This window comes from Sminthopsis crassicaudata, chromosome 5 (assembly GCF_048593235.1).
Source record: "Sminthopsis crassicaudata isolate SCR6 chromosome 5, ASM4859323v1, whole genome shotgun sequence".
Taxonomy (NCBI): domain Eukaryota; kingdom Metazoa; phylum Chordata; class Mammalia; order Dasyuromorphia; family Dasyuridae; genus Sminthopsis; species Sminthopsis crassicaudata.
The window spans coordinates 256,028,060-256,046,507 of record NC_133621.1 but is presented as its reverse complement, the minus strand read 5'-3'; the positions used below and the strand labels follow the sequence as shown (position 1 = coordinate 256,046,507).

The 18,448-nt window shown below is 34.2% G+C and overlaps 1 protein-coding gene across 2 annotated transcripts in view; it reads right to left on the bottom strand.

The window, feature by feature from the left end:
* Positions 1-8,415: 8,415 nt before the first annotated feature.
* PTPRQ (protein tyrosine phosphatase receptor type Q) overlaps positions 8,416-18,448 on the bottom strand; it is a 246,041-nt gene continuing 236,008 nt past the window's right edge. For both annotated transcript variants that reach the window (XM_074270859.1, XM_074270860.1), the window contains 3 exons: positions 14,108-14,243; positions 10,126-10,249; positions 8,416-9,877 (listed from right to left, as the gene is read on the bottom strand). In XM_074270859.1, coding sequence (XP_074126960.1) covers positions 9,840-9,877; positions 10,126-10,249; positions 14,108-14,243 — 298 coding nt within the window. In that variant the 3' untranslated portion in view covers positions 8,416-9,839. The remainder of the gene's footprint in view (positions 9,878-10,125; positions 10,250-14,107; positions 14,244-18,448) is intronic.

The window sequence follows — 18,448 nt, the reverse complement described above, 5'->3', positions numbered from 1 at the left end:
TCATCTGGTTAATTTTTCAGATTGTGAAAGGAAGGGTTGTCTCATTATATTTGTAAATTATGTTTTATTTCAAACAGTGCACACTTTTACAACCAAAATGACTGTCAAAGAAGCCAGGGATTCTGCCTGTTATAGAACCTTTAGGTACATCTTCTGATATATCTGGATACATTCCCAACCAATTCAATTCTGACTGAACTAAACAGAAAAAGGCTAAAATATCCATTGTTGAAAGTAAGTTCTTCATTGTAGACTTTAAAGGCCAATAACCAATAGGAAATAGAATAAATTTTACTTAGTAAGGAACAATCAAGAAATAAAAATCCATCAACAGAGTTCATTTAAGTCTGTGGTATTTCCCCACTCTTATTTTTTCCACTGGAATTCAAGTATGGAATCTTGAGAAACTCACCTACGAAGGAAGAGATTTATGAGAGGCATACCATGATCTATGAAGCACATGGCACCTATCCAGAGTACAAAGTGTACTAGGTCCTTGATGAGCCTTATAAAAAATGTCTCTTCCTCCTTGATGTGAAATCTCCCTGGGATTCCTTCTACCACTGTGAGAAATATTTGCATCTTAGCAACAATTTACCAAAAAAATAAAAATAAAAAGTTTGAGTTTTCCAGAATCAGCTGTCCCTACCTTTTTCTCTAAAATTTGGCTCCTTGGTTCCAACAGTGTTTCTAATGGGGCCTTATATTTATATTGTACCCTTTAGAATATTGTCATGGTTTCTGATGGAATTGGATTAGCCCAAGAATGAAATTATTTTGAGGTTACTTTTTCTGCTTTTATGATTTATCAGATCATATAATGCTAGGTGGGACTCTCGAATTCATCTAGTCCAAACTCTTCATAAGTGAGTATCAGGGAAGTTGGTAACTTACCCATGTTCTTCCTTTGTTTTTGGAAGAGAACCAATGGCATCAGGAGGGTGTTGTCTTAACTTGCAAATGAATTTGATTTAAATATAGTTGTGCAGTCATCAGCCTTATTCTTTCCTCCAGAGTCATCAGAGTCCAGAGACAAAACATAGGTCAAGACAACTGATGATGACCCTGGATGAAGTAAGAGATCTTGGCCTTTTTATACCAACCTTTTCCCCAAGACTCATTCAATACATGATCTAAGGTGCCATAAATAATGAGTCTCAGAGGAAAGTTTGAACCCAGGTCCACCATATTCTTCACACTCAGAACAGACTGTCAAAAACATAGATTGGTAAAGAAACTGTATGTCATAGATTATAGGTTCAAGTCTCGCTTCTAATTCATCCTGGATTTATGGATTTGGTCAAGTTGTTTCAACCTCTCAGTAATCTGGACCAGTTCTGCCAAGCATAGATGGAGGCTGGATCACAACACTCCCAAATGAGTCATAACCAAATTAAAACATACTTTAAAAGAATTCAATAAATAAATAAAAATACAATTGAAAATTGTGTTAATATATAATTTTCTAAGTCAATATGGTAGAATAATTATGTATGCTTTAGTGGTCCTTTTCAGCCCAGCTTGAAATGTCTATGTGAATATTGGCCTAGAAAACTACATATTAATATTATCTATATTGAATTAATTTTTATTTATTTTGTTCTGATTAGCATCAGTGGAGGCATTTCCACAATCTGGCAATCTGGTCCACTCATGAAATTAGAAGTTCAGGTCCTCTCTTCTATTCTTAAATAGATAGGTCAGTAAAAGAAATAATTGGAAATAAAAAATACTAGTCTACAATTTAGAATTAATGCAAACTGGCCTACAGAAAATCTTGACCCTAGAAACTTTACCTTTCCCCTTTATCTTACCTCCTAACCAATTTTAGGAATAGAAATTACTATTTCTATTCTGCTGTAGGCTGGGGAATTTGATGACAAAATTTGTTTGGATTGTGTCTCAAATGACAGTAAACAGGCACTCAATGATGCCCAAGGACCCAGTCAAGTAATTTCTATATGAGTTTTTAAGCACATGAACTTTCTGAAGACTCCAGCTACTTTTAAATTTTTTAGTTTATTTCTTGCTCATTAGTCATGTTTTTTTTTTTTAAATCAAGATTTTTAGACCAGTAAGATTTTTGCTTTCCTGAATAGCAATTTGCTAATTTTCTGTATTTTCTTTGTTCTCTCTTTACAGGTATCTCTATCTGTTCCTTGTCATAAATGGCATCTCAGTACTTATCAGTGGTCAGGAAATGTTTCTTCAAATAGGACAACACTCTATTTAATTTAATTTTTAATGAACAAAGTCAAACTGGCATTTATTCAACATCTGATATGCACTAGGTAGCTGCTATGAAGACAAAAAGGATGACAAAAACCAGTCCCTGCTCTCAAGGAATTCAGTCTAATGAGGGATAAAACATGCAAACTATGTGCAAAGAAGTTATAGAAAGGATAAACAGAAGATGATTGACAGAGGAAGACATTAATTTAGGAGAACAACTAAAGGCATCTTGTAGAATTTTAGCTGATCCTTGAAGAAAGTCAGGGAGCCAAAAGGCAAAGGTAAAGAGGATGAGACGTCTAGGTAATATAAAGAGTTAGTGCATTTGCTTGGTGTTGGGAGATGGATGATCTTGTCAGACGAAGAGCAAGGAAGTCATATATGAACCACAGAGTATACAGGAGTGAATAATAAAGGAGTTTAAAAAAGGCTTTAAAAGTCAGAGGATTCTGTCTTTGATCCCAGAGGTAAAAATGTAGATTTTACTAAATGGAAGAGTATCATTGCAATGGAGAACTTAAGTATTGATTAGTAAAATGAAACTTTGATTTGGGATCATTTGTAATATAGAAATCACAGCAAATTTGCTACCCAGAATGCCATTGTGATCTCAATTCTGTTACCTATTACCTTGGTAAACTTGAGCAAGTCATTTAAACATTCCAGGGCTTATGTTCTTTTTTGGGACAGCTAAGTGGTGAGTAGAGAGAATGCTGGACTTGCAGTCAGGAAGAACAGAAATAAAATATTTTCTCAGGCACTTCCAAGCTATGTAGCACTGGGTTCGTAGCTTAACTTTGGTTTGCCTCAGTTTTCTTATCTGTAAAATAAAGATAATAATAGCACCTTCCTCCCAGAATTGTTGGGAGATAATATTTGTAAAGAAGTTAGCATAGCTCCTAGCATATACAAGGCGCTATATAAATATTAACTAGTAATAGTAGTAGTGGTAGTGGTACTAGTGGTAGCAGCAGTAGTAATGGTGGTGGTAGGTAGTAGTAGTAGTGGTGGTGGTAGTAGTAGTAGTGGTGGTGGTGGTGGTGGTAGTACTAATAGTATTGGGAATGGTAGTAGAAGTAGTGGTGGGAATGGTAGTAGTTATGGGTGTGTTAGTTGTAGTAGTGGTGGTAGTAATAGTAGTAGTGGTGGTGGGGTGGTGGTGATAGTGGTAATAGTAGTAGTGGTAGTGGTAGTAATCATGAGAGTGGTAGTAGTAGTAGTGGTGGTGGTAATGATAGTAGTACTGGTGGTGGTAGTGGTAGTGGTGGTAGTGGTAGAGGGGAGGGGAGTAGTAGTGTTAGTAGTAGTGATGGTGGTAGTAATGGTGATAGTAGTAGTAGTAGTAGTAGTAGTAATAGTAGTAGTAGTAGTAATAGTAGTAGTCCTAAAGTAAGGGAGTTGGACTAGATATCCTTGAAGGTTTCTTCTAAATTTAAGCCTATGCTCCATCAATGGATGTTTTTTGAGTGTCCACTATCAAATAATTAACAAATAATGAAGAAGTACCTTCTTTTATATTGTCCTAGGTCTTGGTAAAAGAAAGAAAGAAATGAAATATAGTCCGTGCCTTTAAGAAAATTGATTAATCTTTTAGCTGCTAATATAACAGTAGAAGCAGTGTCAGAAATGTGATTGCCTTTCCTTCCATTGTGGGTTCAGGAAAAGAAAATGGAAAGTGTGACTGATAGGACATCAATTATAATCAGCAAATACTTTCATCCCATTCTCTGGCCAATAGTTTGATGTGTATACACAAAATAGAATTTTCTAAGAAGAATACATTTGACTTAGCTACTTTAATCAATACAGTGATTCAAGACAATTTAGAAAGATTCATGTTGAAAATTGCTTTCCATTTCCAGAGAGAGAACTGATGAACTGAGTACAAACTGCAGTGTATTTTTTCACTTTTTTTTCTAGGTTTTTTTTTTTTGTTTGTTTGTTTTGGTTTGGTTTTTTGCAAGATAGCTAATATGAAAATGGGTTTTGCATATCACATGTATAAAGGTATTTTATTGCTTGCTTTCTCAGTAGCTGGGGGGAGCTGAAGAGAAAAAGAGAATTTGGAATTCAAAAATTTTTGATGTTAAAAATAGATAAATAATAAATTAGAAAAAATGAGAGGAAATAGCATTGCCAGAAACCTTGCCCTAGGCAATAGATGATATACCGGTTTTATCTTCCATAATGCACAGATTTTTCTAAGGCCAAGAGAAAAAAATCCTTCTCTACTTTGTAAGCTAATTGTTATTTACAAGATTAACACTATCAAGTTTAATGACTAATGAGATCAGTTTGTAAATATCTGATTAGTTATTTTTATATAGTACCTAGAATTCTTCCAAATCCCTTAACTGCTAACCTTTTGCCCTCTCTTTGGACTTCTAGATCTAGCTTTGTTTAATGCACTTTACCCATTCTATTTACATATACATATGAATATGTATCATGATACTATTACCTTTTAAATATTTATTAGCATGAATTAAAATTTCCTCTCTTATCCCTTCATTCCTTACCTCATTTCCTAGTTTTCTTATTACAATTCCAACATTCTCTTTGTTCTTTTGCTTATCTGCTTAACAAGGTAAGGCCAATTTCTACTTTCCATCACTGAGTAGAAGATGTCTATCTTGGCTTCCAGATTTTTCTTGGACCCAACAGCCTTCTTTATTCAGTGACCCTAACCTGCTCTCTTTCCTTTATGTGTAAGAAAACCTGAAAAAATTGTCCATTTAGCAGGTATTGTATTTTAGTTAATGAAATAAAAATATACAAAAAGGAACAAGAGGAACTGTAGTTTCCTCAAAATTCATATATTTGTGCTAGGGCCTCAAATAATTTATTTTGAATGAAACATTATGTTTTGCCTTGTATGATTATTAAGGAAAGATGGAAACTTATGAAATATGAGCAGTTTAGTTTAGCATAATAATTTAATCAAAATCAAGAATGAAAGATCCTTAAAGGGATGGATGATTTCCTTTTTTTTTTTTTTTTTAAATCTTTGTAACTTCAATACCTGGCAAGATGTTTGACATATTATGTAATGCTGGAGAAACTGAGGCAGGATAGAGATTAGAGAGTATTTAATAATTTATTTAAAGGGAGAGATTTACTGGGACCAAATGGATCCATAGTTTGGTCCCAGGGCTGAATGAGATTATGGTCTCCATGAATCCAGCAAATAATGAGAGTTCTCAATTACCTATATACACATGTGACTCAGACTTAGGGGATAGACTGAAATGGGGGCAGAGTCAGGGTGCTGAGAGTGGGAACAGGACTCTGACAAGGTGGGGTGAGCCTCTGGAGATGGGATGATATAATCAGGGGGAGGCACCCCAGACATGGGGAAAAGCATTTTGATAAGACGGTATCTAACATTCTGATAGCTTGGGATGGGGGGAGGCATTCTGATATTCTAAAACATAAGATATTTTATCCTTATCAAATATTCTGATAAAGAGGGAGGGGAGGTTTTGCAGGACTGAGCTTTAAGAAGCAGGAAAACTGAGTCAGGACTGGGTGAGGATAATTATGGAAACTGAGAACTGTGGCATAACAATTATAGACATTTACTAAGTGCTTATTGAATTTGTTTTCCTTTTTTCTGAAGGAAAAAAAGAATAAAGCACAAAGTTATATATAGACATCAATTAAAATGAAATTCCCCTCCTAGGCAAAATTATTTAAACTTCAATGTTGTGGGGTTTTTTTCCCCCTGTACTTCCTCCTCTACTATACATTTTAATTGATTTTCAAAATCATTGTCTTGCTTTCAGTTCTTCCTATATAGAGCTCATTGATTCTGAATAGTGATAATCTGGTGTGAATCTTATTCATGTACCCCCACACTTTGAATCAGGAAACATTTTGAAGATAATAGAGAACTTGCAATATTATCCCTCTTTTCATCATAGAAGCCCTTTACTTTTTATGATTATATATTTCCTTGATGATATCCTTATGTCTAGTTCAAGTTCCTCATGTTTTATATTTTGCAGTTTCATCAACCTACCATGCAACTTTCCATTGCCCTCTTTGTGATATTCATTATCCAGAGATATTTGTACATCATGACTCATGATCACACAACATTCATTCCACAGGTGCCCATGATCTTTATGATCTCTCATAAGTTAAATCCTGTCTGTTTTTATTCTAATTTTTCCTATTTCATTTTCTCTCTTCTCCATGAAAATATATGGATTCACAAAAATTTTCCTGTTACTTTTTTGAAAACTACAAAAATTTCTTAGTCGAGGTAGCTTTCTGACAGACAGCTTGGCACAGAGAATATCAACTTGGCAGTGGAGTCTGGAAGACTTTATTTTGTTCCTATTTCTGAAACTTAGTATCAGAGAGACTGCTACTGTTTTGCCACTAGAGTTCTGAGGCTGCTGACTTTGAGGAACTCTGCCTCATTTAAATCCAACTCACACTGAAGTCATTACCTATCATGTTATGATGTCATTGGTACTCTTTAAAAATAAAAGACAGACAACAAACAACAGCAATTCAATGAGTAATACAGTTATTATGACCAAAATTTTATAGATAAGAAAACACATGTTCAGAGAAGTAAAGGGATTTTTAGTCAGTCACCTAATTACTAAGTGCCAGAATTAGCACTTGTATTTAGGACTTTAATTCCTACAGTAGAGTTCATTGGTGAGTTATTACCTACTTTTTATTAGTATAGTATTGATGATGACAACTCACTGAATAAAAGTGATCACCATTTACTTTAGGACAAGGGTTCTCAACCTACAGCCCTCAGGCCATATGCGGCCTGCTGAGGACATTTATGCTGCCCTACGGGTTATGGCAAATGGCCTGAGGGGTGGAGACAGAGTGTGAGTTTTTGTTTTTACTATGGTCCGGCCCTCCCACAGTCTGAGGGTCGGTGAACTGGCCCCCTATTTAAAAAGTTTGAGACCCACTGCTCTAGGATATATTTTAATGTATATGTGTGTGACTTATGTGGGAAAACTAAATAGAATGGTCTACATTTAATAGTTGGACTCAAATGCAGGTAAATGTGTAACTGGTTCATGTTGAATTGCTATTTCGTGCTTGTGGTTGTTGATAAGTGTATTTGTATTTGTGTACACAGATTGAAGGGAAACTATTATATTACTTATCTCCATCGTTCAATTTAGAAAACAAGTTTTTGCCTTGAAATAGAAATTTTAAGTAAAAATATTCTTTTTTTCCCATCAAAAGTTTGACAATGGCCAAGAGAAATTGGTTTCACAGAATCTGAATTTGAATTCTAGTTTCATGGTGCAGTGGAGAGGTCTAGATTCAAGCCCTTGAATCCTGACTGCCTGTTAACATTTTCATGTCTCAGTTTCCTCATCTTTAAAATAAAATGATTGAATCAGAGACCACTACTTAAATAGAGCTAGGTCAGCCTAACAAGAAGGCTGGTGTTCCCCCTCATCCCAAGTAGGTCATGCTGTCTTGCCTTTCTTGGGTAAAGGTAAGAGTGAAGCTAGGTGATACAAAAATACACAATAATCAATATTCCTAAGGTACAACATTTAGATAAACTTACTCTATATTGTACTTTAAAGTAGAATGAAACATATTTGATGGTAACATTTCCAGAAACTGCCTAGTTTGAGGGATAGACACTTTGGTTTTTTATAGTTCAATGAATCATTTTCTCTCTCTTCATTTCTTTGTTTTCTTCTATTTTTTTAACAGGGGATCACAAAGCACAAAGGATAGGATGCCAGGGCTGGAATTAGGAAGATTCATCTTCATGAATTCAAAGTTGACTTCAGACACTTCCTAGTTGTATGACCTTGGAGAAATCACTTAACTTTGTTTACCTCAGTTTCCTCATCTGTAAAATGAGCTGAAGAAAACAGTTTTAGTATTTTTGCCAAGAAAATTCCAAATGAGGCCTTAAAGAGTTGGGTGTGACAGAACAATAAAATCAAATTGTTTCTTGTATTATGAATTCCAGGTTGTTGATTTAATGCATCACACTAATTAATTTAGCTTTAGAGGGAATGATGAACCACTTATGCTTTTGTGAGTATATAAAACTAATATTTTCTAAAAGAAAGATAAAATTTCAACTTCTGGTTGCAAAAAAGTAATCCAAATCACAAAATATATTTATTAGTCATCAAATAGTTATATATATTTATATATGTATATATATATATTAAAGCACATGTGAAAACAATATTAGTTGTATTAACATTTTCAAAAATATTTAGGGTCTTACCACAGTAGCAAACTTCTCTCATTGGATTGTCATTTGCATAAAGAAATTATATGAATAGATCAACCAACAAATATTTATGGGGGAGTTCTTTAAGTAGCATTAGGAGTTTAGACAGGCCAATACTGTTTGCTTTAAATATTCAAGTGAAATATATGCATACTAACAACCCTATGCTTAATATTATTACTTTTTTTTCCCATTTCCTAATAAACTGAGGACATGGAGACAAAAGTTTTCTTTCTAAATTTCTTTATGATTTGCTGTTGGGTTCCAGTTCTTCATTTCTAGGTATGACATAGAACATCACCCCACACACACACCATGAATCAATACTAGAAAATGAAATTTGGACCAAGTTATTCAAACTGATTTTAAGACCCTGTTGGCACCACAGTAGTACAATAGACTGTTTAATCTATATCATTAATTTACAAGCTGGAATCGCCCTACCATTTTTTCTTTTTTGTTTGTTTGTTGTTTTTTAAAGTAGTATTAGCAGGTACAAGAATTCTCCAAAAATACACAATAATCAGATTAGTCTATTCCTAAGCTACAACATTTAGATAAACTTACTCTATATTGTACTTTAAAATAGAATAAAACATATTTGATGGTACATTTCCAGAAACTGCCTAGTTTGAGGGATAGATACTTTGGTTTTTTATATAGTTTGATGAATCATTTTCTCTCTTCATTTCTTTGTTTTCTTCTATTTTTTTAACTGGGGATCACAAAGCAGCTTAAATAGCCCTAAGTGTCCCTAAAGAGCTACTGTGTATTATATAAAAGCTGAATAATTCCTGCAGTGTCAGGGGGTGACTGTTCAGCTGTTCAGGATCATGAGTTGATATCCCAGCACTCATAAAATAGAAGATTCAAAACCCAGGAACATACATTGAGACAGAGATCATCATGACAGTTCTGGAAGTAATCCACAAGAAATGTCAACACTAAGGAGGCCAAAAGGCCACCACTGCATCAACATTTACAGCACTGACTTAAAATCAGGGAGAATTCACAGTGAAGTATTCATGTTAAGGGGATGATAACTTCACATTATATTTGGCCCATTTAGGAAAAATAAATGTGTGGATCTGCAAGATACTCTGGGATGTCTCAGAATTCATATTTGTTTTAAAGGCAGATTATGTAATTCTGTGCATTTTTTAAAATGAAGAAACTGTGTTATCTATATGCTTTTATAAAACAATTGTCACTTTTTTGTAACAATTTATAACAATTTTGTTTTTTTTTAAAGGATTATTTTCAAGACTGTGAATTTTTATTCAGGTTAATAGGGGAATATATTTGGCCCCTAGGTTTAAAAAAATCCTCTAGTTGTAATCTTTTGTCATAGTGTTTACATGGTGGTTTCTTCCCATTCAAGCTCAACATCACCTACAAAGACAAAAGAATAGGTTACAAGAGAGAAATCAGTGTAAAACCTGCATAATTTTGAGAATTTCAGTGAGAAGATAAAACATATACAAATGTCCTTATTGTGACATGGGTGAAAGGGGAACAGAAGGATTCATGTTTACATTGACTAACTGCCTAAATACTTGTCAAAGTATATTCACTGTTTAAATAATGCACCTGCTGGGGTGGGGGAGAAAATAAGTTAGGTACAACCTGTCTCTGTTTACCTTCCATGGCATCCAAAGAGTCCATCTTCTGAAGGGCTGAATAATTCACAAAACAGATGGGCTGATGACTTCCCTTACTTGATAACAGATCCAAAATACACTGGTGCAAAAAAATGTATTGTGCCTACACAATAAAGAGATGCAAAGTGAATTAATTTTTTTAAAGATTTAATTGGAAGAAAAATACAGAACAATAAGGACATAAATGAAAAAAACATTTGTTTTGGAGCAACTATACAACATTTCCCACAAAGGACCTCTGGACACTTAGCAAAATATCTAGCACACAGTATGTGCTTAATTAATGCTTATTACCAGATTGATATCCTCATAAATTTTATCATTTTTGATGCCTTGAGAAATATTTATGTAGGTTATTAAACTTCAAGTGCTTGTTGAGATGACTAAAATGACAGGCCATTAGTTCATACTTTTCTTCAATTTTATGTTTCAATTGATTGCTCATTCATTCATCATGTGACAAGCACATTGCTAATAAAAGGGGGGGCCAGATATGAAAACAAAAATAAAATAATGCCTGTCCTCAAAGAGCTTATATTCTACTGGAAAAAATGAAATGTGAAGGAAACATAAAATAGGCACAGAATAAATGCAAAGTCATTTTCAGGTAAGGGAGACTACGCAACTGGAGGGAGGCAAAGCTTCAGAAGATCTCATTAGGATAAGCTAAAGAATAGAATCTCTTTTTATATAGTTTGCTAGGTAGCAGAGTTGTAGAAAGGAGATAATAATATCTGTAAAGTTGGAGCTGGAGGTAGCAAAATTTTTTTGAAGGCAAAAAATATTTCAAGAAGCATTATTTTTTTTTATTTTAAGTCTCCACAGATGTGAAAATATCTATGCATCATCCAAAACATTAAATTGAACATTAAAAAACAATCATATCACACACATTTGTGTGCCTGATATCACTTAGAAATTCTCTCTAAATAATTAAATGTAATACTACTACAGTGGAACATTGAAACTACTCCTTAAAATAGTCTAAGAATATTATTCCCAATGGCAATTTGTCTGTATTAAGCATTCAGTCTCCCCAAAAAATCACTTTATTCCAGGATGATACATAATCAGCTGTAGCAAGTTTTGTGTGTTTGTTAAAAAGAACTTATCTTTATTTTTCTCAGAGTTATATCTAATATCTACTGGTTATGACCAGCCTCATCAACCTTTCTTTTGATAGAAGAGGGAAAAACAAATTTTCTGTTAAAGCTTGTAAATGGCATGCTATAGTATAACAGCTCTAGTAGATAATTCTCAGAGTGTGGGTAAATTTAATGTGGACTTTTGACTTCATTGATGTAGTATGTTCCATTGGAACATACTGTAAATTTTTTTATAAAATTAAAAACAATAACAAATATTCTATAACACTTATGGTTTATAAAATGTTTTAATAAATAATAATAATAACTAATATTTATAGTTTTATTAATTAGTTAAAGATTAAATTAATCTTTAAGATTTACAAAGTATTTTGCATACATTTTCTCAATTGATCCACACAACAATCCCGTGAGGCAGATGCTATTATCTTTCCTACTTTATAGATAAATAAACTGAAGCTGAGAAATATTATAGTGATTAAGTAACTGAAGCGGGTTTCATGTTTTCTTCATAATTTCTTAGCTTTGTAACCCCATGACAATGCCTGGTGCATATCAGCAACATGAAAATAAACTTGCTGAATTGAATTGGTAGCAGAATGTTAGTAAAAATACTATAACCTTGTTCTTATAAAGATTGCTATGAGAATTATAAAGCTACTTCTATGGTAGATGGACTATTCAATAATTACATTTATATATGCATATAAATAGAAAGTTATACAAATTATGTTATTTTCTCCATGTATAAAGGATTTAATTTCATATATACTATGTTCAAATATTTGTGTAATGAAAGACAGTCATAGAATAGTGGATAGAGAGCTGTCCACAGAGTCAAAAAGGCATGTCTTCAAAACCTGTCCTTGGCCACATAATAGCTGTTACCTTTACTTATCCTTTATTTTCTCAGTTCTCTTTTAAACTCTTTAAGAAACAAATTTCAATGAAGGAGCCTACCTGCATTGGTAGAGAACTTTATCTTAGAATTTTCAATACTAATAAAATCTCAGGTTTAGTCCTCATCCTTAGAAATATAAATATATAAATAAATCAATGAAAAGTATTGAGCAAATCTTGTGTTTTTTAATAGTATACCTAAAGATCTTCTTATACATGGTAATATATTTGTTTCACCATATTTACATATCACTGGATAAAGTAAAGAAATAAATTCTAAATGGAAAAGGTATTTTTTTTTGCATAACCATTTTTGCTTTTATTATTTCAGTACTAAATGGAAGTTAGCGAGAGACTTAGACATACATATACATATATATATATATATATAAAACCTGATGATTTCTTTCTCTTCCTCCCTCCCTCCCTCCCTCCCTTTCTTCCTTTCTTCTTTTCCTTCCTTCTTTCTCTTCCTCCCTTCCTCCCTCCCTCCCCCCTTCCTTCTCCTCTCTCTCTCTCTCTCTCTCTCTCTCTCTCTCTCTCTCTCTCTCTCTCTCTCTCTCTCTCTCTCTCTCTTTTCCTTTCTTTCTTTCTCATATCTTGCATGAGAAAGAAGGGAAGGGAATCAGCATATATAACGTTTAATATGCATCAGGTACTTTATATATGTATCTAATTTGATACTCACAATATTCCTGAGAAGTAGGTGGTTTTTGTAGCTAGGGAAACTGAGGTAAAGAGAGGTTTGGGTTGTTATTGTTGTTTTTTTAATTGTCTTTTAAGTGTCAAAATTATAACACTTTAGTAAGGTATCTAGTAGAGTAGTTTATGTGACTCATTGGATAGTGCATTGGGTTTGGAATCAAGAAGATTAATCTTCTTGAGTTACCCATCTTCCTGAGTTCAAATCTTGTTTTGGGGCAGAACTCTGAACCTGAAACAAAGGATTCTTACAAGGTACTAAGTCAGTGGAATTGATAGAGAAATAGTTATCTAATTTAGCATGGTTCAGTATGATTTAATCCTACAAGGAGATGTTATGGGCCAGAACTTGAAAAAAGGTACTAAGTGAAATTGAGGAGAGAATGGTTAAATCTAGTTTAGCACTGATTTAATCCTACAACAAATAATGGTTTCCTAGTGATATTGGTGTATACTCAGCGTGGGGCATATAAGCAAGAAGCTCTCAGGGCCAGAAAGACAAGTGCACTAGAAGCTCTCGGAACTTCAGCCAGAATTCAGTGGGGGAGATTCAGAAGCCAGAGAAGGCAGGCCGAGGCTCAAGCTCTTGGAACCAAGACCAGACTGAAAATCTCTCCAGAAAGCTGCCCAGTCCCAGGAAGGACATAATAAAGGATCTGGACTATAAAAAAACTAGCAAGGCTCCAGAAAAGGAGACAAGACTTGGAAAGAGACAATAAAGGATTTGGACTTTAATCGCTGGCTTTACTTGTGGTGATTACTGAACTGAAAGGAAGGCCGCTCCAGAGACCCCAAGAAAACATCAAAAGAACATTACATTTTAGCGAGAATGTTACAAAATCTGACCTCAGATACTTACTAACTATGTGACCCTGGGCAAGTCAGTTAACCTTGTTTGCCTCAATTTCTTATCTACAAAATGAGCTGAAGAAGAAAATGACAAAGCAATCCATACTTTTGCCAAGAAAACCCCCAAATGGATCATGAACAGATGGACATGATTGAAAAACAACATACATGTTAGCTAGTAAGTATTTAAAGTCACATTTGAACCTATGTGTTCCTGCCTTTAGGTCTAGTATTTATCCACTGAACTACCTATCTCAGAAATTAAGTTCTAATTATCTTCTTTAAAACTTTGTGTGTGCTTGAAATTATTAAAGTGACATCAGTATCTCATTTGAAGGACTGTTTTCCATATAGAAATTCTAGGTGGGATCAGAGGACTGTTGGTAAGTAACTTTCTGTCTTACCAGATTCTGTACCATGCACATTCTCTCACTTCTTAGTTCTGCTACAAGTCCGTATATATCCACAAAGTCATGGTCATTTATATGTTGTGTTAAGTGGTCCAGAGCAATAAAAACTCCAGTTCTTCCAACTCCAGCACTGTGAAGGAAATAGACCAAAAACTATGAATGATTTACACTATATCATACATAGCATCATCCCGGTACTTAGCAAATGGAAATCTTGTAGGACAATGGATAGAGTGTTGGACTTGGCATCTGGAAGACAAGTTTAAAGCTGGCCTCAGAAATCTTCTTGGTTGTGTGATCCAGGGCAAGTTACTTTATCCTACTTACCTCAATGTCCTCATCTGTAAATGAGTTGGAAAACAAAATGGCAAACTGTTCCACTTATCTTTGCCAAGAAAACCCCAAATGGAGCTACAAAAAATCTGGAATGATTGAAAACAACTAAACAACAACATCAAGATTTACTTCTATCTCTAAATCTCTAATTCTGTGAAATGCTTATTGATGAATGAAGAAGAAACCTGTTACTAAGAAATGCCACCATTTAAAATATGAAACATTTCATAATATGATGTGTAGCATAGTGATTGGCTCATAGGTTTTTATAAATGTTGTCAACTTGCTTATACAGCTTTTTCTTCCACTGTGCTAAAATGAAGATGTTCTGTTCTCCTGAATATTTTTGCAGGTTTTCTTAAGTATGCTTATTTGTCACAGATATAATTGACAGATGATTTAAGAAAGCAAGGAGAAATAGAACATTGCACTTGGAGATAGATCTAAATTTGAAAACTGCTTCAAAGATTTAATACCTATGTGACCATGGGCAAGTCTTTTTTAAATTTGTTTTGGGGTTTTTATTTTTGGTGGAAGCAAATGAATGTTAAGTGACTTGCTCAGACACACAGCTAGTAAGTATCTGAGCCTGGATTTGGACTCAGGTCCTCCAGAAAGCACCAGGGCTGGTACTCTATCCACTTCACCACCTGGCTGCTCCTGCAAGTCACTTTGATCTCCCTCTACTCCTATTTCCTCATCTTTAAAGAGTGGTAAAATGACAGTGTATTCTCTAGGCTCTTAATCTCACAAGTGAGAATTAAAAGAAAAAACATACATAAAATATTATATAAATATTACATATCATAATTTGATTTTAGGACACTTGCACTTTAATGTTTCTGTGTGTACCTTATCCAGTGAAATTGGGGAGGCGGAGTTTAAAAGCAAAGGAAAACCAACAAAAAAGTGAAACTTCCTTGAAATTGAGAAACCTGTACTAGAAACACATTGCAACAATTTATATCATCCTGTAGCATTAATTACATGTGGATAATAGGATTCCTTCTAGGAAAGCAAAGGAAAGCATGCTGATTTATTGAGGTCCTTAACTCAGTGTCCTTGAAGAATTTTTTTTTTAATTTTTAGAATTATATTTCAATAGAATTGTTTTCTTTATCATGTGCATTAAGTTTATTTTAAGACACTGCAGTTTAAAGATATGATTCTGACTAAGGGCCCATAGACTTTGCCTCATTGCCAGAGGCATCCATGACAAACAAAATGCTAAATTTTGCAGTTGGAGAATGTGGATTCAGATGTTCCCTAAAACATTTCTCCCATAATTATGGTAAATCACTTAACTTCCCTAGATCTTTCCTTTTTTGCAAATTAAGGGATTTGGATTAGATGGTCTTTGGGTGTCCCTTCATCTCTCAATGTAGCATTTATTTACTTCAAATGTGATAATTCACATAAACCACAAACTGGCATATAAATAACAATTTCTCTCACTAAGGTAATAGCATTGTATGTTTTAAGAACTGGAAAAGGAGGGAGAAGGAGAGGCTAGAAAATGAAGAAATTAGATAACCTGTGAGCTTTTCACCAAGCAGCACAGATTTGATGTGAAGGAGCCAGAGGAATTCATCATCAATGGCTTTTAACGCCTCCAGAAGCTGTTTATGATTTATCCCTGATTTTAGATGCACACAGTGCTGGCCAAGCAGGCCAGGAGTAATGTGATCTGAGCGGCTCATTCCAGGGATCAAACATGTCTAGCAGCAAAAAGGGCATCACAATCATGTAGCTTCGAAGCCTTAAGGGTGTGTGTTGTTGTTATAAGGTTGTCATGGTATAAAACAAGGGTGTAGTCTGTGGAAATTATGTGGCTAAAAAAAACACCACAAAAACCACATGCATTTTATCTGCCATGTAACAGTGGGTATAAAATTGAACACTGACTTCTTACTCCCAAACATGCATTCAGAATTTTTACAACTATCATTGGAAATGTAATTTAAAATATTTTTGTAGCTGAAAAATGTTACACACACACACACATACACACACACACACACACACACACACATATATATATACATATATATATATATGTATGTATGTGTATATATATATATATATATATATATATATATATATATATATATATATATATATATATATATATATATATATATATATATATATATGGAAGCTTCTTAAAGCCAGTGGTCATGCCTTTTTAAAATCATTTTATTCCTCTGGCCTTGGAAGAGGGGCAGTATGGCAGAGTTATGGCTCACAGGTTCAGAACACTGAGAAAGATCAGAAGCCATTTAGTTCAACCCTCTTATTTTTCATGTGAGGAAACAGGCCCAGAACAGATAAATGGCTTGCTCATGGCCACAGAGATGGTAAGTACTAACGGCAGATTTTTGACCCCAGGTTTTTTGACTCCATAGAGAGTTGATCATGACTTGATGCTTACTATGGAAAAGGAGAAACAACATGATAGAGCAGGTAAGGTGCTGGACTAAGAGACAAGCAGATCTAGATATAGCTTCTGTTTCTGACACACAGTAGTTTTCTGACCACAGACAAATATCTTAATTTCTCTGTGTCCCAGCTAATCCTATAAGATTATAAATTATAAAGGTCGAAAATGTCAAGGGAATTAATGAAAAAAAAATCAAATGAAGGTGCCCTAGCTGTACCTGATCTAAAACTATATTATAAAGTCACCAAAACCATTTGGTATTGGCTAAGAAATAGACTAGTTGATCAGTGGAATAGGTTAGGCTCACAGCGCAAGATAGTGAATAAAAATAGCAATCTAGTGTTTGACAAATCCAAAGATCCCAACTTTTGGGATAAGAATTCATTATTTGACAAAAACTGCTGCAAAAACTGAAAATTAGTATGGCAGAAACTAGGCATGGACCCACATTTAACACCACATACTAAGATAAGATTAAAATGGGTCCATGATTTAGGCACAAAGAACGAGATCATAAATAAATTAGAGGAACATAAGATAGTTTACCTCTCAGACTTGTGGAGGAGGAAGGAATTTGTGACCAAAGGAGAACTAGAGATCATTATTGATCACAAAATAGAAAATTTTGATTACATCAAATTAAAAAGTTTTTGTACAGTCAAAACTAATGCAAACAAGATTAGAAGGGAAGTGACAAATTGGGAAAACATTTTTACAGTTAAAGTTTCTGATAAAGGCCTAATCTCCAAAATATACAGAGAATTGACTCTAATTTGTAAGAAATCAAGCCATTCTCCAATTGATAAATGGTCAAAGGATATAAACAATTTTCAGATGATGAAATTGAAACTATTTCCACTCATATGAAAGAGTGTTCCAAATCACTATTGATCAGAAAAATGCAAATTAAGATAACTCTGAGATACCACTACACACCTATCAGATTGGCTAAGATGACAGGAACAAATAATGATGAATGTTAGAGGGGATGTGGGAAAACTGGGACACTGATGCATTGTTTGTGGAGTTGAGAAAGAATCCGGCCATTCTGGAGAGCAGTTTGGAATTATGCCCAAAAAGTTATCAAACTATGCATACCCTTTGATCCAGCAGTGCTACTACTGGGCTTATATCCCAAGGAAATACTAAAGAAGGGAAAGGGACCTGTCTGTGCCAAAATGTTTGTGGCAGCCATTTTTGTAGTGGCTAGGAACTGGAAGATAAATGGATGCCCATCAGTTGGGGAATGGCTGGGTAAATTATGGTATATGAATGCTATGGAATATTATTGTTCTGTAAGAAATGACCAGCAGGATGAATACAGAAAGGCTTGGAGAGACTTGCATCAACTGATGCTGAGGGAAATGAGCAGAACTAGGAGATCATTATACACTTCAACAACAATAGTGTATGATGGTGTATTCTGATGGAAGTAGATATCTTCAACAAAGAGAAGATCTAATCCAGTTCCAATTGATCAATGATGGACAGAATCAGCTACACCCAGAGAAGGAACACTGGGAAATGAGTGTAAACTGTTTGCATTTTTTTGTTTTTCT